Raw genomic sequence first — 21,383 nt, 5'->3', positions numbered from 1 at the left:
GACTGCTCAGGGACAAGCCTGGGGTGGAGGATGCAACGTGAAGTCCTGTAGTCCTCAGCATGGATGGTATCTCCTTTCCCAGAGTTCATACACGTGCTGGCAGTAAGGAAAGAGGGTGGTGGGGACTCAGCCGATAAGAAATGAGGAATAGGCTTATCTCTTCTTGACCTCCTACCTCGACTTGGGACTTCACCGGCCAGCGGGCGGGTGGGGGCAGGGCAGGACCAGCCTCTCCTGCATTGTTGGGGGGTGGGGGGCGGGTCCCTGGGGAACCGCTCCTCCCGCCTGCCGCCACTTTAAGAGGCTGCTCCACCGCAGCAAGCGGGGCCGGAGCCGCAGACGGAGCGAGCGGACGGAGCGGATCCGGCAGGTACACCGCCGCGGGGACAGCAGCGGCATGACCGGCCACCACTGTTGGGGCTACGGCCAGGACGACGGTAGGCGCAGACCCCTGGTTCTCACCCAGCTGGGCTCGCTGCAACCCGCGCTTCCGACCAGGTTTTCGGAACCTTCAAGCCCCACGATCCAGAACCCACCCGGACCTCTCTCTTACACAGTTCCCCAGAACCCGACCCCTGCCTTGCTTCCTCTGACCTGGCGCAAAGTCCGCGCTGCGCCCCGAGCCCGCCAGCGAACCACTGGATTGCTGAGCGCGCCCTGCCGCCGCCTCCGCGCAGCGCGGGACTGCAGCGCTGGCTCCCACCCGGCCCCACACTCTCTCTCCCCCGGCGTGCGCAGCGTTTGCAGGTGGCTCAGGGCGACGGGGGCGGGGGTGGTGGTGGCCGCGTCGCAGCGCTATGCGCGGGTGTCATTGCGGGGAGCGCGCACAGCGGGTATGCAGGGACCTCCCGGGAACTGGGCTCTATGTCCCCTCGAGAGAGTTTCCACTGGAGTGTCCGAGCTGCGGTGCAGGCTGGTACGCGAGGAAAGAGGGAGGGCACTTGGGGACACACGGGAACGTCTGGGTGTCTATACCGGGTAGAGTGTTTCAGCGTGTCTTAAATGAGTGAGGCCATGGGAACCGAGTCTAGCCAGGAGGACCGCTCCTCCATTCTGCCTCAGTTTCCTTAGCATGAAGAGGGAGGAATGGAAGAGGCTAGTGAGCCAGACAGTTTGAGTGTGGGTCTGGGGCAGGTCAGCTCCCTTTGGGTGTGTTTCCTGCCAAAAAGAGATAGGGTGTGGGGCAAGCAAAGGCTTCTCCATTTCCCAGAGAAGGCTGATCACCCAGGATCGTGGCTGTCAGGAAGGGAACCCAGGCAGGGCAAGTGGAGCCGGGAGCAAGTGCTGGAGGGGGTACTATTCCTCTGGCTCCACTTTTTCCAGGGATAATCACTTTGTGAGAGAGAGCGAACGTCCTGGACTATTGTCTGGGTTAGGAAGTTGCAACTGACCAGAGGGGATCCCGTAGTTGCTGCCGTTTTGTCCTCTTTGGGACCCCCCAAAAACAAAGGATCATGTTTTGGCAGGGGGACCTCAGATTTGGACATACTAGACTGGACAGAGACATTCAGGGTAAAAGAAGGTGACAGAGACAGGCAGAGATGGAGAGAGAGGCAGAGAAAAGCCAGGTTGATAAAAGACCATCTTCTCCCCTGCATGCATTGGATCTGCTTTTAAGTGCCCTCCCCCCACCACCACCCCCGTAGTCCCAGTGCCCTGTTCCTAACCTTCCTGCTAGCCCTGTCCTCTAGCTCTGTGCCTCGAGCATCCTGAACAGCTTGCTTTCTTCACGTACCTACCCCTCACCCAGTCAGACCTGGGCGGTCCAGCTCAGGGGAGGGAAGGACAGAGGACAGAGGTGCCCAAATGCGGCAGTGCTCACAGGGCTTCAAAAATAACCCAGTAGGGCTGGGCTACCATTCTGAGTCATCCATTGGGGACACAGCTCTGTCGGCACCTGCTGCTGTTTTCTCGGGAAAACTTAAGAAGCCAAAAAGGGGGAGAAGCACCAGCCGGCAGTAGCTCTAAAAATAGGCTGCATCTCAGGATGTTCCCCAGGGAGATGCTGAGCCTCCCCACTGCAGATGGAGCCTCTGGGAGGCAGGTGGTGGGTGCCTGTGGGTGTGCATGCAGGTGTGTGTGTGTGTGTGTGTGTGTGTGTGTGTGTGTGTGTGTGCACTCTTGGGTGTATGTGTGCATGGGTATGTGTTCCGCTGTGGTCCTTTCATTGGGATTCCAATAGGAGGTGTTTATGTATGAGGATGCATATATGTATGTGTCAGATGTAATCAGCAGGGCTGGTGGGCAGGGAGAGCTCGGACCTTCTTGATCTGGTGAGTTCAGGTCACTGCATATTTCATGCATGTACATCGGAGGATCTACATGGACCTGTCAGCACATGTGTGGGGAAGGGAGGAAGAGGCAGTCCATGCATATACTACGTGTTTCTACCAGTGCATGTGTGCATGTGTGAGCATGCATGACTGACCCTCAGTTTCTCTTCTATGGCATGAGCATCATGCTGGTTTCTACCTCATAAAGTTGTGGTTGTAAGGAGAAAACATGTCACCCACGGAAAGCCAGGTTGATCTGAGTTTATCTTTCAAGTGCCAAGTTTGCATTAAGTTCCTCAGGGTACAGGAAGAGGCTAAATTCCTGATCGGGCCAGGTAGAGTAGAGTGGCTTCAGATCCCCAAGGGCCTCCCTGAGTGTTTGCTGGGGGTTGGGTGGATTTACTATCTGGAACCACCTCTGGGTTGTGGTTGTGCCCTACAGTGCTTCTCTGGGCTCCTATCAGTGCCAGGGAAAGGAATGGGAGGGATTTGGAGGCTGATTCCCAGACAAGGAAAAGGAAAGTGAATCAAGAAGTGGCAGAGACAGGATTAGAACTCAGGGCTTGTGTCCCTCCCCACCCCCAGAGCGACCCTCAGCCCACAGCTTGGCTGGCCCGAGTCCATGACCCTTCCCTACCTACCTATAGGTCCTTCAAGCTGGCACAAGCTGTATCCCATTGCCCAGGGAGATCGTCAGTCACCCATCAACATCGTATCCAGCCAGGCTGTATATTCGCCCAGCCTGCAGCCACTGGAGCTTTTCTACGAGGCCTGCATGTCCCTCAGCATCACCAACAATGGCCACTCTGTCCAGGTGGACTTCAATGACAGCGATGACAAAACTGGTAAGTGGCCTCGTCCCCTTCATGCCCTCACCACGGGTGGGGCAATCTTAGGAGGGGCAGTTTGCTATGGTAGGGAATCTAAACTCTACCTCTTACCTGCTGTGGTGAAGCCCAGAGCTCAGTCCCAGTCTCTCATTGCATAAAATGGAGCGATAGCATTCTCTAGGGTCATAGAGGGGGCAGTGAAAATGCCCCGATGTGATGATTGTAGTTCTGCATAAAACAGATGCTCAAGAAATGTTAACTCCCTTCCTCTCCTTCCTCTCAGAGCTCCAAATCATGTTTGTTTTTACTCCCAGCCTCTCACTGACCTGCTTGTGGCCTAGGGCCAAGCCTTCTTCCTTGTGATCAGGCCAGGCTCCCAAAGGAAGAGGAGGGGATTGAGGTGTTCTGTGTGCCAGGCTACATGCTAGAACTCAGGCAGCCTCAGATGGGTGGTGGTGGTGCATGCCTTTAATCTCAGCCCTTGGGAGACAGAGGCAGGCAGATCTCTGAGTTTGAGACCAGCTTGGTCCACTACAGAGCGAGTTTCAGGACAGCCAGGGCTACACGGAGAAACCCCATCTCAAATAAAAACAAAAAAAGAAAGAATGAATGAATTCAGGTCGCTTCTCATTATTTAGTCTTACCAAGACCCATTGCCATAGCTGAGGCTTAGTGGTAAGAGCACTTACTTACCCAGCATGCACAAGGCCTTGGCTCAACACATCTGGGGCTGGGGATACAGCTCAGTTGGTACAGTGCTTGCCTAGAATGCACAAGGCCCTGGGTTTGAACCCCTGCATCTCAGTGGTACACACTTGTCATACTAGAACTCTGGAGCTGGAGGCAGGAGGATAGAAGTTCAAGGTTATCCTTGGCTACATAGTGAGTTCAAGGCCAGCCTGGGCTAGTGACCCAGTCTAAACCCCCCCCCCCATCAGATGGGTTATCGAATGCTTAGTAAGCCTCTATCCTTGCTTCAGAAGGGAGAAAGCCTAGGAGACCTCCAGGAGCAGAAGGCAAAGAACCCCTTCATATCAACCCTAGAAACAGCCTCACACAGAGTCCCCGGCACAGGACAAGGGGTCAAGATGACCGTTTGTGGAGAAGCAGTATGTAGTCCAGATTATACCTGCTCCAGCTTCATAGGTCTGTCCAACTCATCCATGACCCTCAAGGTCCTCACCATCATGGGCCAGAGTGAGGCCTGCAGGAAATTGTGCCAGTGCCTTCCTAGGCCTCTTTGCCTTAGGACTAGAGTCCAATATTTCAAGATAAGTTCCCTGGCAGAGGCCTTAAGAATATTCTATAGTGAAGAAATTTTGTTCTCATCCCAAGGTCTCTGAGGGAGAGAGTGGGGTAAGAAGAGAACCTGTTAGGGTTTTTTTTAAATATAAGGAAATATTGGGTTTTTTTTTTTGTTTTGTTTTACTTCTCCCTACCCCCTACTCAATGAAAGCACTCAAGAGACTTTATCTGTCAAAGAGAAAATCAAGAGAAAAGAAAGCCCCACCTTTCATAGAAAGAGAGACATTAGTTGCTTAGCTCTAAGTTCCTTGGGGGGAGAGTAAAAAAAAAAGAAATAGACTCAGCTATGGTTTTTCCTGCAGAAGTAAGCCTAGCACATGGGAGCCGGGCGGTGGTGGCGCACGCCTTTAATCCCAGCACTCGGGAGGCAGAGCCAGGTGGATCTCTGTGAGTTCGAGGCCAGCCTGGACTACCAAGTGAGTTCCAGGAAAGGCGCAAAGCTACACAGAGAAACCCTGTCTCGAAAAACCAAAAAAAAAAAAAAAAAAAAAAGAAAGGCAACATGGGACCCTAGATGACCCTGGATGACAGTTTATGGAGGAGCAGTTTTCACGGCTGTCCCTTTGAACAGCCTTCAAAGGTTCAACTCAAACATGCCTCTTTGCCTTAGGACCAGAGTCCAGGTTTCAGAGATAAATTCCTAGGTAGAGACCGTAGGCAACAGTCTTTAGTGAGTATTTGTAGAACAGTCTGAAGGCTCACATAAGAGGCCTAGCTGGGGCTCCACTTCCCTGTCAGGCCTAAGGAGCCAGGGAGCCAGTGGAAAGAGGAAGACACATGGGACTCGGCCACCACCCACTGTAGGTTACTCTGCAGGTCAAGTGGGCTGATATCCACAGAGCACCAAAATACACAGAGAGTCCAGAGTGAGCAGGGTATCTGTAACTAGATAGAGTGAGAACGAGATGCCCCTCTGGCACCGTCCTGTAGGGTTCTAGGAGAGGAACACTACAGATGGACCCACAAGTCTCCCAACCACAGACAGCCTAGGATTTTGTGGAGAGCCACCCAGCCCTGACTCTTTTTTTTCAACTTGTACTACGGCCCTAGACGGCCTGTTTCTGAAACAAGGCAGGGCAGCAGAGATGGGCCTCTGGATTTTGTCCTGATCACCCATCATGAAGGGGCCTGGTAGAACTCTGAGCTTAGAGCTGTCACTTGATCTAGGAGCTCACATTCAGGCCTAGCTAGGGCCTCTCCACCAACAGATCTCTTTTCAGCTGGAAATTCTATCAGTCTCAAGAGGCCTTCTGGGTAGCCCTAGATCACCAGCTACCAAGGTGAGAACGTCACAAAATCAGCATGGCCGGGGCCCTCCAAAGAGGCCATTTGTACGGGGGATGGCCCTGGGAGGCCCCGAGACTGTCTCAGGGGCTGGCTTCTGTCCCAAGGCAATACCATGATCTGGCAAGGGTCCAGCTTGTGGGGAAGCCATGCGACCTGGTTTGTGGTCAGGAGTTTGGGACACAGAAGCTATGGGCTCGCACTGTAGCTCAGCACCTCGCTTTATAATCTTGACCCATTTTCTTTATGAAATAGGACCCGCCAGGCACAGTGACATTCTCCTTGAATGCCAGTACTCAGAGGCAGAGGCAAGCTGATTTCTGTGAGTTCAAAGCCAGTCTACTCTACATAGTGAGTTATAGGCCAGCCAGAGCTACACAGTGAGACCTCATCTCAAAAAAATAAAATAAATAAATAAATAGTAAAAGTAAGATAAAATTCATCCAAAAATAAATTCTGTCCCTCCTGAGCTACTAAGATAGCAGACAAAATAATTGTTCCAACGCAGCCTTGGGTCTGGGCCCCAGACATGGGAGGCCTATTGTTAGTGGGAACAAAGAATCTGAGAGGCAGGAGCCCAGGCTACAGGAAATCTGGCAGGAGCTGGGAGGAGGGACCAGTGCAAATCCCCCTTCTATCAGAACAGCTACCCAGTAGGTTGTCATGCCTTCTGCCTTGACCCAGACTGGGGGTCAGGCTGTAGGAATTGGTGGGACAGACCCATGTCCTATCCAGCAGGTTTTCCACATGAAAACTATAGCCCCTAACCAGGCTTGGTGGTATAGGCCTGTAACCTTAGCTACTCTGGAGGCTAAGGCAGGACAATAATAAGTTCAAATTGAGCCTAGAAACTTAGCAAGACTCTACATCAAAATAAAAAAAAGTCCAAAAGGGGTCAGAGATATAGCTCAGTGATAGAGTGTTTGCCTAGCATATTTGAGGCCCTAGGTTCAATCTCTAACATGGTCAAAATAGATAAAGTATGGAGCCCTTGGTTGGAGATGTAGCTCATCCATAAAGTACTTGTCTAACATGCATAAAGCCCTGAGTTTGATCCTCAACGTCACACACACACACACACACACACACACACACACACACACACACACAATCCCTATGTGGACTTCCTGGGTCCTGGCACTACCACTCACCAAGTTGAGTGCTCTCCTATATGGACTGCCACATCCCACTTCTACCCACAGTGGTGACTGGGGGACCCCTGGAAGGGCCCTATCGTCTCAAGCAACTCCACTTCCATTGGGGCAAGAAGCGTGATGTGGGCTCAGAGCACACGGTGGATGGCAAGTCCTTCCCCAGTGAGGTGAGGTCTTTTTTGCTGCATCTCTCTGCTGCCTGAGGAAGGGGGGTGTATGGGACAGTGTGGGGCTCAAGGATGCCTGGGGCAAGGGCCCTGGAGAGCATGTGTAAGTGCACCTATGGCTTTTGGGAGAGACCCCCTTCCCATCTGCATGCTGTCCACACTCCTGAACACATCTTGGAGTTTTAGGAAGGACCCAGACTGGGATGGATGCTACCTTTGTAGCATCTCTGGGGCTCCCTAGGATCCTGAGATTAGGAGGCTTGCAGCCCCACCTCTTTCAGAGGGAGCAAGGGGAGACTGATTTCGTGCCTCTGCTGATTCTGGAGGCACTCAGCCCTGGCCTGGCCTGGCTTGTTTTTGCCTCTCCAGCTACATCTGGTTCACTGGAATGCCAAGAAGTACAGCACTTTCGGGGAGGCAGCTGCAGCCCCTGATGGCCTGGCTGTGGTTGGTGTCTTCCTGGAGGTAGGTGGTGGATTCCCAGGGCAGGGAAGGGTATGGGAGGCTCATGTGCCCTTAGTTTTAGAATGAAGGCATTGGAGGCTCGTACTGTCTTCTCCCTGGCAGACAGGAGATGAGCACCCCAGCATGAACCGCCTGACGGATGCACTCTACATGGTTCGGTTTAAGGTGAGACCAAGGGTTGCTGTTCCTTTCTAGAGCGGCCAGCTGGGGAGAGAGGATGGGTGAGGCTGGCTCATGGAGTGGCCCATTCACTTTTGCATTCTGGCAGCACCTCTGGCTGAGACCCAGGATGAGGGTCTTCTTCACCACCCATGGGTGCCTAGCATACAGCCTGGTAGGGTATGTATAAAGTACTGATCATATGGATGGTGGTCTGCCGCCTAGCCCCAGCGAGGGCATCCAAAGGCATGGGTATGAAAATAATGACCAGAGAGTCCCCAAAGCCACAGCTTTTACATGTAAGCAAACAAGAGGGCCTGGCCCTGGCTGGGAGGTGGCATTTGGGGTCACAGGTATTTGCCCACAATTTGCATCATCATGTCAAGGACAGGCCCAAATCCTGCTGACAGCAACAAGCAAGGAAGCTGCTGGACTGACCTCGGTAGGAGCTCTGTGTTAATTCCTGGGTTCCCATCCTGCCCAGGATACCAAGGCTCAGTTCAACTACTTCAACCCCAAGTGCCTCCTGCCCACCAGCCGGCACTACTGGACCTATCCTGGCTCTCTGACCACACCCCCGCTCAGCGAGAGTGTTACTTGGATTGTGCTCCGGGAGCCCATCAGAATTTCTGAGAGGCAGGTGAGCTCTCCCAGAGTTCCAGGAGTAAGAGCAATCAGATTTCAGCCATGGCAGGGTAACTTCCAACCAGCAGGATGTGGTCTGGGCCCTCCCATTTGACTCCCATCTTTGACTACCAAACCAAAGAATCTTTGATTGATGTAAGCTTGGTTGCTAGTCCTGAGGTCCCAGCCATGGCGAGAAGGGAAGAGGCCTGATCCTGGGGTCACTCTTAGTGTGTTGCAGGCAGGAAATTGCAATTGCCCAAATGCCTCAGCTAGACAGGACTGGAACTAGCCTTCTAGTTCCATGTTCAGGGGCCCATTGGAAACAGACAGCTGAGGGTAGGGAGAGTGAAGCCACACAGGAGAAGCAGAAGGGCAGAGCTCCCTGAGCAGCATCTGGGACTATAGAGGAAAAGAGCACCTGTCCCTGCCCTGACCATCCTTTTTGTCTTAAGATGGAGAAATTTCGGAGCTTGCTGTTCACCTCAGAGGATGATGAGAGGATCCACATGGTGAACAACTTCCGGCCACCACAGCCGCTGAAGGGCCGAGTGGTCAAAGCATCCTTCCAGGCCTGAGCTTCCCACCTGCCCAGCCAGCCACTGGGGGCACCATCTTCCCAAGGGCTTCCATGTCAGCGGACACCAAACCATCTGAGGCTCGCTCCCTGAGGGTGCTCTGGGCCCTCCTTCAGCTGGCTCGCTCCTTAGCCACATTGGAGGGCTCTTGATGAGACTCTTGAGTTGGGGGTACCCTTCTGCTGCTCTGGGGGGCTGAAAGAACAGGAACTGAGCAGGGGTCCAAGCCTGGGCCGCCTCTGCTCCCCAAGACCCAAAGACCCCTGGGAACATCCTCTTGTCTTCCCTGCTGGCTGTGTCGGCAAAGCCCCAACTGGAGCTCACACTGTGATGACCAAGACACAGCTCCCTGGGGTAGCAGCTGTCTCTGCCATAAAGACTCAAGCAATAATTAGAGGTGGGCAGAGCTGCCCACTCTGCATTACCTCTTTTGCAGGCCTCTGCCATACATGCACCTCACTGCCAGGCCATTGAAACAGCACCCGGATGCTGGAGGTGATGTGGCCTCCTCCAGCCACCTGCTGCCACGGGCAGGCCCTGGCTATAGCTTATATACTATCTCCCTTTGTCCTCACCCAGCCACCAAAGCCACCTACATAACAACCCATTCATGTACTAACAAATAAATTCATTTATTCATGGAACCAAGTCCACCTGAGTATCTATGTTCTGTCCAGTGCTGCTCTGGGCTGTGGGAAGCCAATGGTAGTGAGTCAAGGAGGGACTGGCCCTGAGCAGTCGCTGTGGGAGCAGAAGGAAGGAGAGGCTCTCTCTTTGGGTGAAGAAATGTAATTCTAGCCAGTGTTCCAAGGCAGAAAGGAGGGATAGCGTGGTTGAGGCAGAGGACAGAGCAGGTGTGAAGTTCCCAGGGGAGAGCCTAATGTGACTGTAGGGCTGATCCATAAGCAAGGGTTTGCGGGGAGGGAGGGCCTGGATTACGGAGGAGCCATCGGCAGGGACAGGTGTACAAATGGAACAGATTCCCATAGCGTGAGGGGAAGAAGTAGTGGCCAGCAGCAAGGAGAAAGAGAACAGCAGAGGACAGGTGAGAAAGAAGAGATCAGAGAATGTCCCCAGAGGGTGGGACAGAATCCTAAGAGATATTGATTGTGTTAGTTGCCCATATTTGCCAGGCCTGGAAGGAAAATTTAAGGTGGCACAAAATCTAGGCCTAAACCTTGTATTTTCCAAAACCTGAAAATGAGTGTCCCCTTAAATTTACACCAGAAGTACTTCCTTCTCTTCCAGTCCCAGACCAGGGAGTTCCTGCGGCTGCTCACATTGGGGTTTAGAGTCTCAGTGAGCATTGTGACCCACTGAGGCAGCTGGACAGGCAGCAGACAGTGGAAGGACCGAGGAATAAAGGGCTGGGGACACGGGATAGTGACCCGTGCAGCAAAAGTGCATGTTTGGCCGTAGGGAGGGAGGGACAGCTTGGGGGCACCTTGGGGAGAAGGATACTGGCTGAGAGCAGAGCTGGCAGGGGCTGAAGGCAGAGGGCACCTGTTCTCGACATCCCTAGCTCCCGTCACTTTCATTATACTAGACAGGCACTTCTGGTCCCAGGGTACCTCTGGGCCTGGGGCCTCTAACTTTGAGTTCTGGAAGGCTAGAAGGGAGCTTGCCAGGCTTGGTGGGGTAGGCGAGGAGTCCCAGCAACTTGGGAGGCTGAAGCAGAACAGTGAGTTCAAGATCTGCCTGGACGGCAGACTCAGAGGCAGTCTGGCAACCCAGGAGACTGTCTCAAAATAGAAAGCAAAAGGAGGAGAGAGGGCCCCCAGCTACCATCCCTCTCTGAGGAGCTATAGGCAGTTGTTGGCTGGTGAGAGAGGGAGTCACTTTTCTTTGGGGATGTGGTTACTGATAGGTTGCTTATGATCCAGTGATGGCTGTACATCCAGTCTCACGCGGTCAACATTAATGGGACTTGGTGGGCTATTAATAAAAGTGACATGAAGTTGGGAGTGAGATGGACTTGTGGGTCCCAGGGGGAACTGAAGGGAGGTAGTAGGAGATGGATAAGATCAAAATACATTGTATACGTGTATGACATCTCCAGAGAATAAATAAAAAATAAAAGTAAAAACAGGGCGGGAGGTGTAGCTTAGATATAGCACTTACCTAGCGTGCAGGAGGCCCTAGGGTCAGTCCGCAATACTATAAAAAGAAAGAGAGAAGGAGAGAGGGGAAGAAGACAGGGAGAAAGGGAGCGACAGAGAGCAGAAAGAAAAAGAAGAGCGGAGTTGACTCTGTTGCACCTCCTCTTCCCAAGCTCAGGGCGCATCTGCCTCCGGCGGGGGCGGGGCAGGGGGGAGGGCAGGAAAGGGGGGGCCCTCAGTAGTCACTGCCTGACACAGGGCCAGGCACAGCTGTGCCCCCGACTTCAGGTTGGCTTCTTTCTCCGGGCTTCAGGAGCAAAGGGCGTGTATGTGGGTGCCTGGAGGCACCTTTTCCCCCAGTTAGGAGCAGGTGGCTTTGGCAAAGGGGAAGTAAGCTAATACTATGAACGGTGAGAAAGGGCCTGGAGCACAGGTCCAGCCCCCTCCCTACTGTCTGAGAATTACCATTACCCTCATTTTATAGACGAGGTTATGAAGACAGTAGCAGAGCACTGGAGATCTGTCTGACCTCTCTCTTGCTATACACCAGGGCATCTGGATGTAAGGAGGCATGATGGTGGCCTTCTGGAGGTGGCAGGATAGCTGAATTCTGATGGGTGTGCCTGAGACCTTGTCCAACCCTTCTGGGGATTGTGGCTTGGCACTCTGAAGAACTTGGAAAATTGGAGCTGGTTTTGTAATTATACCAAGGCTGCCAAGAATTCTCACTCCACGAGTCCTTTCTCTTAATTCATTTTTCAAATTTAAAACTATTAAAAAAAAACTCAATGTGGCCTCCTTATGTTATAATCACAGCCTAAAATCTGACCCTTTTATATCCAAATGGGATGGCCCAGCTGGATCCCAAATGCCTCCAGCGACCTATTACTAGGTCTTGACTCTTCATCCAGAATAAGATCCTTGGTGCATTTCAAGGATACAAGATAGGTTCTGCTTGCTCACAAGAGCCAGAGAAGCCTTTCCTGGATGGTCAGGGTGGGCCTCAGAGACGCAGGCCCATATAGGGCACAGGCATAATTGAATCTGTGTCCAGACTAGGGCCACAGGCTTCCCTCCCTAATATCTCATAGAGGAACCAAGTCCATGACCCCAAAGCAGGTATACAGACATGAAGCTAACATCTCCTGGAGCTCTTGTAACAAAGAACTTTCTACCAATGTCATGGTTTCTACTACAGCTGCTGCGGCAGAAACCTGGGAATATCCCCTATGGACTGAGCTGGCCGTGGACCCGCACCCCCTAGGATGCTCCTGTCAGGTGAGGTGGTGCGGAACCTGGAAGGGACCAGAGCTGGTTGCCGAGTTGGTAGGGGCTGAAGTAGCAGAGGCCCTTCAGTTGTAGCTGGAGTTGGCCAAGGACAGAGAGGAAGGTCAGACAACAAAACCTGGAAATCTTGGGGACCTTGTAACACCCATGGGTCTCAGCACCAACTCTGAGGCTGCCCTCAAACACAGAATGTACTACTGATTGTCACAAGTCAGGGAGAAGGGGAGCAGGGTGACTCTGAGCATGAAACATTCTGGCACAGCAGGGCTTGGAGAGGGCTTGGGGAGGGCTTGGGGAGGGCTTGGGGAGGGCATTTGTTGTTTGGGGGCACAAACCCTAGGGCGGACATTGTAGAACATGTCGCTCAAGCTCTCTGAAGCTTGTTTCCTCCTCTGTAAAATTGAAATGACATAATGTGAGCCACATCTGTAGTTTCAAATTTTCCTATAACTACATAAAAATGTAACAGGAAATGGTCTTTTGTTTCAGTGCAGGATATTGAACCTAGTAATTCAAGCATGCTAATCACATGTCAAACAAGTCATTTTAATAATAAAGTTTGGAGTTGGAGGTGTAGGTCAGTAGCAGAACAACTGCCCAGTTACCTACAGCCCTGGGTTTCATTCTCCCCACTGCAACGAGAATACAAATATAGTTTATTTTAACTTGAACTAAATCCCAAACAGACCCATTTTTATGTATCATCAACATAAACTATTATTGAGATGCCTCACATTATTTTCTGTACTAACCTTTGGGATCTGGTGTGTTTTACACTTCTGGACTTTCTCTATTCGAAGGAGCTGTATTTCAAGCGCTCAAGAGCCACACATGTGGCCACCAGTGGGGATTGTATTAGATGCTGCAGTCCTAAACGTGTCACTCATCACAGGGTTATCGGCGGGCACAGTTTCTGGGAAGACTCTCTAGACCTGCAACCAGACAAAGTGGTAGCAGGAAGGAATCAGACCTGCTCTGGGGTTTTGTCCTCTTCCCAAGAGCAGCCTTTTGCCATTTACTGTCGAGTTGTCTCCCTTGCCAGGCCTGCCGCATCTAGGAAACATCTCCGCCCCCCTGTTTTGCTCCAGCCTTGCTGGCCCTGCCTCAGGACCTGGCAGAAAGTTTGCTTGTTCCCCAGTAGAAAGATCAAGACTTGGCAAGGAGATGACTGCAGATGGCTGCTGGGGATTGGTGGGGTGGCAGTGTCCCCGAGAAAGGTCCTGACTGGGCTGAGAAAACTTGATCAGCCTGGGAAGATTTCCTGGAGCAAAGGGACGGAAGCCTCAGTGGTGGGGAACGTGCAGCAGCACCCCATGCAGCAGCAGAGCAGCTGGAGCTCTTGCCCACAGCATGGGTTCACTAAGAGGAGGTCTGGGGTTGGGGGGAGGCTCAGAGACTCTCAGGCTTTGGGGACTACTAATGCCAAGTAGAGGTTCTCCTTTCGGGCTGAGGATCATGGGAGCGCCAGGAGTCTAAGAATGGTCAAAGACTGCTTGCTGGCTTGAAGGAAAAGAGCCCTTTCCTAGGTTCATGAAGTACTGGTCATCACCTGGCACATAATTCACTATCTAAACAAGCAACTTCGGGACAATCATATCAGGTACCATCACTGACCCTTTACAGACCCCCTTCAACCTGTGGGATAGACTTCGAGCCTGGGCCTGGCAGCAAATGAGTCTAAATCTCCCTAGCTGTACCTCGGGTGTTTTTGTCTTCAGGGTTGTGGGAGGGTAAGCAGGTGCCTACTTTTTTCCTCCTAACTTCACTCTTGTGACAGGCAATGTGAGGACCACCTAGGGCCAGTGAGCTCTGGGGTCTTTCAGGTTTTCATGGAGGACTTAGGGTCCTCCCCCTCTTCTCCCTCAGTTTCTACTCCAAACTACAAGTTCTTGGTGGTGCTGGGCATGTGTGGCCCTGGAGGGCATCCTACCTTGTCTCTACTTACCAAGGCCCCTGGCCAAGTGGGGAGTGAGACCTTGCTACCACTGCTGCCGAAGTCCAGGAGTGAAGTTTGGGGGTATAACTCCTTTAGCCAGAGGAAGCCGTGAGCATCCAAGTTGACACCATTAGACAGACATAACAATGGAGGCCACGAAGGGACAAAACCTGCTGGAGTGAGCAGGTGGGAGAGCTGGGATTTAGGACTCCTAGGCTAATTCTCTTCACTCTATCAGGAGGGTCTTCTGTTTCAGAAAGACCCATGTCCCCACTCAACTTCCTGCTTGCTTGCCATGGTGCCCAAAATCCTTTTATTTGAGTTTCTCGATTCACAGTGAAGACATGGGCTTTGGATGGATTTAAGTCCCCCAAGGAACACACAGTAATACGTTCTCAAGGGATGATTTTATCACCATCATTCCTGTCTGCTGTATAACCTGTTCTCTGAGCCTCAGTCTCCCAACTTTTCATTTTATTTTAGGACAGGATCTTACTGTGGAGCCTTGGCTGGTTTGGAACTTGCGTGCTGTGAAGACAGGTTAGCCTCAGTTTACCTCTGCCTCCAGAGAGCTGGGATTAAAGACCCTGCCAGGCCCACTTTCCCCACTTGTAAAAGGGTTGGAGGGATCTTGAAAAGTGGGACTTGTAAGAGGAGAGAAAACAGATTTCCTAGAGCTAGAGGTAGATATGGGGCTGAGCTTGGGGGCAAACAGCCTTGGATCTCAGCTGTGATCAGCCCTACGGCACCCCCAAACTGAAAGGAGCCATGGTGCCGGGTAAGCCAGCAGGCTGTCAGTAACGGGAAGAGCAGCTGCCAAGACCTCCAGACCTTTGCCCATCACTGAAGAGAATGCAGGGGCTGAATTTCCCACCAGCTTCCTGCAACATCAGCTCAGAGCTAAATCTAATTCATTTACAGAAAACAAAGACATCCTTCTGTTTTTCACACATCCAAGTTGGTGAACTCTGACCCACACAGCAGTGAGGTCTGAACTTTCAGAGAAGCTAATGCCTGGAAATGATTTCTCCCCTGGAGAGCGAAGCTGTGATGGTATTATTTTGGGCAGGGGCAGGTAAGCTTAAAAAACATTTTGGGGGTGGCCAAGCCTTTGGAGGTCTGGCCCCAGCACTAAATCCAGAAGCTTGTGGTTTCTGGGGATTACTCAAAGGACCTCGAGGGGAGCTTCTCACCCCCATTTTGTTCTGATTCTGGGGAGCAGAGTTACTCACCTGTGTCCTTTGCCCCGGAGTCGGGGGTGCTGGAGACCTCGGCTCCAACCTGGCCACCTGAGATTAGCACCAACTGGCAGTTCTGGTAACTTGTGGGGGTTCAGGTCAGGGCATCGGCATCCAGTTTTTCAGGCTTAACAGCCTTCAAGGCGCCTGTCCAGAGCCTGGTACCCCTGAGGTCAGAGTTCATGCTGGGAGATCTGGAGAAGTGCTAGAAAATAAGCTAAACCAGAGGAAAGCCTGGAGCAAAGATGGAAAAAAAAAAAGTCAGGTGTCTGTTCACAAGCAAGAGCTCTAGCCAGTTTCCACTTTGCTAAGTCCTTGTGTAAGGGAAGCAGCCTAGAGATGGGCCCTCAGCATCCCGCCATTGTTAAGACCTGACCATGCCAGGCCAGACAATGTGGGTTCTTCTCTTTACATTGGTAATCAGGAGAACTGACATTACAGTTGTGGAGATGGAGAAAGGAGTGACCAGCACTTTGAGCTCTGCAGTCAGGCCTGGTGCTCCCTGACAAAACTTTGAAAAGATTTTTTTAAAAAACTTTTAAGTATAATTTCGGACTTACAGTAAAGTCGAAAGAATAATACAACAAATACTTATAGACCCATAGACTTGCCATTTAATCCTGTCCCTCTTCTGCCTTCTCTCTGTCATTCTTTTCCTTTCTGTCTTCTGTGTGTGTGTGTGTGTGTGTGTGTGTGTGTGTGTGTGCACGAGTATGCAAATGTGCATGCCTACTGAGGCCAGAAGAGGGCATTGGATCCCCTAGAGCTGGAGTTACAAGCAGCTGGAAGCCATTTGTGGGTGCTGGGAATCAACTTCAGTCTTCTGAAAGAGCAGCAGCACCCCCAAACACCACACACACACACACACACACACACACACACACACACACACACACTCGCAGTAAACTCCTTATCCATACATCTTTACATGCAGACTTTCATCACAATCAATGTTCTGGTTCGAGGCCCCTGGTCTCTGCTACACCATCGATGCTGGGCCCTCACTGGGACTCTTCCTGGACATCCTGTTGCTGCCCTGTGCTGTGAAGATCCTGCAGCCCTGGGTCCACAGGACCAACACGCCCTCCCCACCCCACCCAAACACTAAATGGCTATTTCCTCAAAGAAATGCCAATTCTGATTTCCAGTAGCATAAATCACATTTGCCTGATTTTGAACTTGCAATAAGTGAGGGCATTCACTTCAGAAACCTTTTCAGTTTCTGGCTTTTTTAGTTCTATGTATGTGGAGTGCTCACAGCCTATTTTAGAGGGCTCCAAGCTCCTGCTTGCATGTTTTTTTCTTTTCTTTTTTTCTTGACAATTCCATACATGTGTGTGATACATTTCGATACTGTTCACCCATAACCCTCTCTGACCCTTTCCCACTCCTTCTTGACCCCTCCTTACCAGCGAGTTCCATTCCTATTGCCACACTTTTTTTGTTTGTTTGTTTGTTTTTTTGTTTTTTGAGACAGGGTTTCTCTGTGTAGCTTTGTGCCTTTCCTGGAACTCCCTCTGTAGTTCAGGCTGGCCTGGAACTCACAGAGATCCACCTGCCTCTGCCTCCCAAGTGCTGGGATTAAAGGCATGTGCCACCACCGCCCAGCGCCATACTTTTTTTTCAATGACATGCTAAATTTAATTAGGGTTCCTTGCATGAGCACAGGTGTGGAAGTAGACCAGGCTGGCCTCAAACTCACAGAGATTCACCTGCCTCTACCTCCTGAGTGCTGGGATTAAAGGTGTGCACCACCTTGTCCGGCTCCAACACTTCTTTATATTAATAAATGCATTGTCTCCCAGTAAAAGCCTCAAATGAAATAAAAAAAATAATTTAACTATACATACCATTTCAAAAAAATCAATTTAATGTCTTATTTGTAATAGCAAGAATAATAACTTGTGATATATAATAAGATATTGTTGCATTGCTTTTTCTGGGGAGAGATAATCACATGTCTAGTCACGCTAGCTAGGGTACAACAACATACCAGAGAAAAGCTTCCATTCAGCTGAACTTGGTGAGCCAATGGGTTTAATTGTATGAGCTAATTACTGGTGGCCACACCACCAAAGAAAACCTGTCTCCCCCAAGAATGAGGCCTTACACAGGCTATCTCTTACTGGGTCTCACTTTGTGAGTCCTCCCTCTTCCCACAAGCAAAGGCTCCTTTTCCTAAAGGTCTCCCATGGGTAGTAATGGCTGCTCTGATTTCAAGAGGACAAAGGTCACGTCATACCTGGAGAACAGTGTTCTACAACATAGACATTCAATTATGCAGCCATAATCAAAACTGTATTTAAATATGCAAATTATACCATTTTAATATGGTGTGCATGGATATGTAAACGTGATGCAATGAAGTCATCTAATGTTTATATTCATATTCAAGACTTCCATAACACAGCAGTCAACAAATAAAGGAGTTTGAGTGTTCCCTGGGGTGGTTTTCTTAGGTGGTGAAAAACTCAGTAAAATTCCCAAACACTGTTTTCATTGCTATAAAAATATATAATATTTCATAAAAATATATAAGATATACATAATAAATTTCCCAAGGCTGAGGAGTTCATAAAGATGAAATGTTTACTTTGGCTGACAATTCTGACATCTGAAAAAAAACGAAGATTCAAAGCTGGTATCTACCCGACTTCTGGTGTGGGCCTTGTGTTGCTTCTTTTCATAGTAGAAATTGGAAAGATAGGTGTTTAAGAAGGCAAAATTGGAGCTAGAAAGATGGCTCAGTGGTGAAGAGCACATATTTCTCTTGCAAAGAACCCAAGTTCAAGTCCTAGCACCCACCACACTTACAATTGCCTATAATTACAACTCCAGGGGATCTAGTGTCTTCTGAACTCCAAGGACATCTGCACTCACAGGTGCACAAACTTACATGTGGCTGCACACACACACACACACACACACACACACACACGCACGCACGCACGCACACGCGCGCGCGCACACACACACACACACACACACACACACACACACACACACACGCCTTTAATCCCAGAACTCAAGAGGCAGAGGCAGACAGATCTCTGTGAGTTCAAGGCCAGCCTGGTCTACACAGCGAGTTCCAAGACATCCAGAGCTACATAGTGAGACCCTGTCTCAAAACAAAGCAAAAAGCATCAAAGAGAGAGGCTTGCTTTTTAAACGGCCTGTTCTGAGGTATAGCTGGGTCCGTCTCCATGGTACTATGACAATCTTTCATTAAAGATGCATACCCATACCCTAATTTTTTTTTTTTTTGAGATGGTCTCATATAACCCAGGCTGGCCTTGAACTCGGTGTGTAGTCAAGAATTATCTTAAATTTTGAATCCTGCTACTACCTCCAGGGGGCTTAGAATCACAGGTGTATGCCATCCTGTCTTTTCAGTTTGTGCAGTGCTGGAATCAAACCCAGGACTTTATGTGCACCAGGGAAGCACTGTACCAGTGGAGCTACATCCCTAGCCCCTTACTTACATCTTAAAACCTTATCACCTTTCACGGGGTATGGTGGCACACTCCTTTGCCCTCAGAATTTGGTGACAGAAACAGGTGCCTGGGAGGTTGAAACTTGCCTGATCTATATTGTAAGTTTCAGGCCAGCCAGGACTACATCATGAGCCCTGCCTCAAAAAGAAAAAAAAAGAAGAAGTTTCATTACAGGTCAGCATCTTATCACGTGGGTTTTGATAGGACAAACCTCATTCAAAGCCTAGGAACATAGTACAGTCTCCTCTCACTTTAAGTTTTGCTATCTGTGAAAAGTGTGTAATATTGTTTGTGTTTCCAAATTACGTGGCATAAGTGTGTTGGCTTCAGTGCTTACAGACTGATGGATCCTTTGAACATCAGGTAGCACCCACACATACTCAGGGGACTCCAGCACCCCTGACAGAGGTCTCTCCAACTAGTACCAACCCCCCTAGATTCTCCTAACACTCTAGGATGAAGCATGGGTCTAGTGAGTACAGGGAGGCCTGGGCTTGGCCTGAAGCAGAGGGGTAGCTGAGAGCACTGAGGATGTAGTCTCCCTAGCGAGGTCCTGAAGGAGCAGGTTGTTTTGGAGGCAGATAGCTCAAAACCCTATGTGGACTTTGCTGCCCATCACACAGTATATTCCACAGAATGTCTTTCAGGACTCGAGCTCTTTGGGGCTCTGTATACAGAGCTCTTACTCATCTCTTCCAGGACATACAGGAAATGTACCCCCAATGGTCAGTGGGGTCCCATTATCTGTGGCCTCTGTGAGACCCTTTATGTTAAACCCTTACCTAAATAACACAGCAAGAGGACTCAGGAGCCCTAACAAGTATAACTAAATATAACATAATATAAATATAAATTATCTAAAATAATATAAAGTGCCTCTGATATCCCTCATGCTACATTTACTTTAAAACGTGAGGCACAAATTATTTTATTTTTTGGGGACAAATTATTGTATTTATTTGTATTTTATGTATGAGTGCTCTGCACATATACCAGCAGGCCAGAAGAGGGCATCAGATCCTATTATAGATGGTCATGAGCCACCATGTGTTTGCTCGGAATTGAACTCAGGACCTCTGAAAGTGCAGCCAGTGCTCTTAACTGCTGAGTCCTCTCTCCAGCCCCAGGGACAAATTGTTTTTAAGTATCTTCCTCTGGTGCCCCTGAAGACCTGTTCTTTGTGGTATACCAGTGATCATGGAGCCAGTCATTAATCAGATTCAAACCATTTTGAGATAAAGTGTTTTTTGGGTTTTTTTTAATTGTTTTTTTTTTTTTTAAAGGCGTGTCTTATGTAGCTGAAGCTGGCCTCAAACTTGCTATGTGGACAAGACTATCCTTGAATATCCTCCTGTCTCCAAGGATTTGGATTACAGGTGTGTGCCATGATGCCCAGTTTGTGTTTTTTTGAAACAAGATTTCACTCTGTGGCCCAGGCCAGCCTGGAATTTAGGACCCTTTCTGCCTTGCTCTCAAGATTAATAGTATATACTATCAGGCCTGGAGAGGGAGGTACTGTTCTCATTTGCAGATTCAACACTGAAGACTAGACTGGTTAAGATACTTGCTTTAGCTGGGGACAGGACTGGCTGATTTCAAAGCCAGGTCTGAGTCCAGGTCATAACTTAGTGTCCTTAACAGGAATTTAAGCAACCTTCATCACTTGCTATGTTATTCCAGGACAGTGTCATTTCCTAGTGCTAAGCTAGCTTGGGTAGCAGCAGGCAAAATTACACACACGCACACGCACGCACGCACGCGCACACGCACACGCACAAGCACAAGCACACGCATTCACATGCACACATGCCTGCTCTGTGAAGGGAGATGTCTGGTGCTTCTTGCCACATTTATGCCCCCTGGTGGCCACACGTAGAGCTGCTATTTGGTCTCTGGTTCATCCTAGCCAGTGATGCATCACTAGGGCCCCTGCAAAGGCAGGCTATGTGGGGAAAGGGGCAGCAGGTTACTAGTTAACACAGTATTTCTGCTCTTGGTTGTGCTCTTGCCTTTCTGGAACTCTTAGCTCTTGCTTCCTCTGCTGGCCAAGGTACAGTGGATACAGTGGACAGCTGGTCAGTGCCACTGATTGAAAGGACAGACATGGAGGACTGAGTCACTGGCTATATGTACTATTCCCCAAAGGCATGGAAGATGGAGGACATTCTGGGCAGAGGAACAGGAAGGGGGAAACTCAGGAGGCAGTCCTGTGAAACTGGAGGTTAATGTGAGGAAAAAGAATTAAATTTGACCCAGTCTCCAGCATAGCCTGGAGATGGGGGTGCCCTGATTACCGTCACAGGTCCTAGTTCTTCAGACAGAAATAACTCTGGAGCCAAGAAAAGGAGGCCAGCTCCACCCTCACACCCCACATACATCCCCCGCCCTCATTCGACAATCACCCCACAGTTGGAGGTGACGTGTCTGCCCAACATCACGAAAATTCAGAAAAAAGGACACTAAATTCAACAGCGGTCCCTTGCCCAGGTC

The 21,383-nt window shown here is 50.2% G+C and overlaps 1 protein-coding gene across 1 annotated transcript; it reads left to right on the top strand.

The window, feature by feature from the left end:
• The first annotated feature begins 397 nt into the window (after positions 1 to 397).
• On the top strand, positions 398 to 9,279 carry Ca7 (carbonic anhydrase 7). Its single transcript, XM_059262624.1, has 7 exons — positions 398 to 437; positions 2,921 to 3,118; positions 6,895 to 7,013; positions 7,383 to 7,478; positions 7,581 to 7,643; positions 8,122 to 8,277; positions 8,717 to 9,279. The coding sequence occupies exons 1-7, from the start codon at positions 398 to 400 to the stop codon at positions 8,837 to 8,839; spliced, it is 795 nt and encodes a 264-aa protein (XP_059118607.1). The 3' UTR covers positions 8,840 to 9,279.
• Positions 9,280 to 21,383: the final 12,104 nt, after the last annotated feature.

The sequence above is a fragment of the Peromyscus eremicus genome, chromosome 5 (genome assembly GCF_949786415.1).
Source record: "Peromyscus eremicus chromosome 5, PerEre_H2_v1, whole genome shotgun sequence".
Classification (NCBI taxonomy): domain Eukaryota; kingdom Metazoa; phylum Chordata; class Mammalia; order Rodentia; family Cricetidae; genus Peromyscus; species Peromyscus eremicus.
Note: the sequence above shows the minus strand (reverse complement) of the source record. Positions and strands in the feature narration are given on the sequence as shown.

What these genes read in the sequence shown, in the direction of transcription:
- Ca7 (XM_059262624.1), top strand. Translation starts at nt 398, where the DNA reads ATGACCGGCCACCACTGTTGGGGCTACGGCCAGGACGACG. An exon ending in TGACAGCGATGACAAAACTG is followed by an intron (nt 3,119 to 6,894) that starts GTAAGTGGCCTC and finishes TTCTACCCACAG; the next exon opens with TGGTGACTGGGGGACCCCTG. An exon ending in GCAAGTCCTTCCCCAGTGAG is followed by an intron (nt 7,014 to 7,382) that starts GTGAGGTCTTTT and finishes TTGCCTCTCCAG; the next exon opens with CTACATCTGGTTCACTGGAA.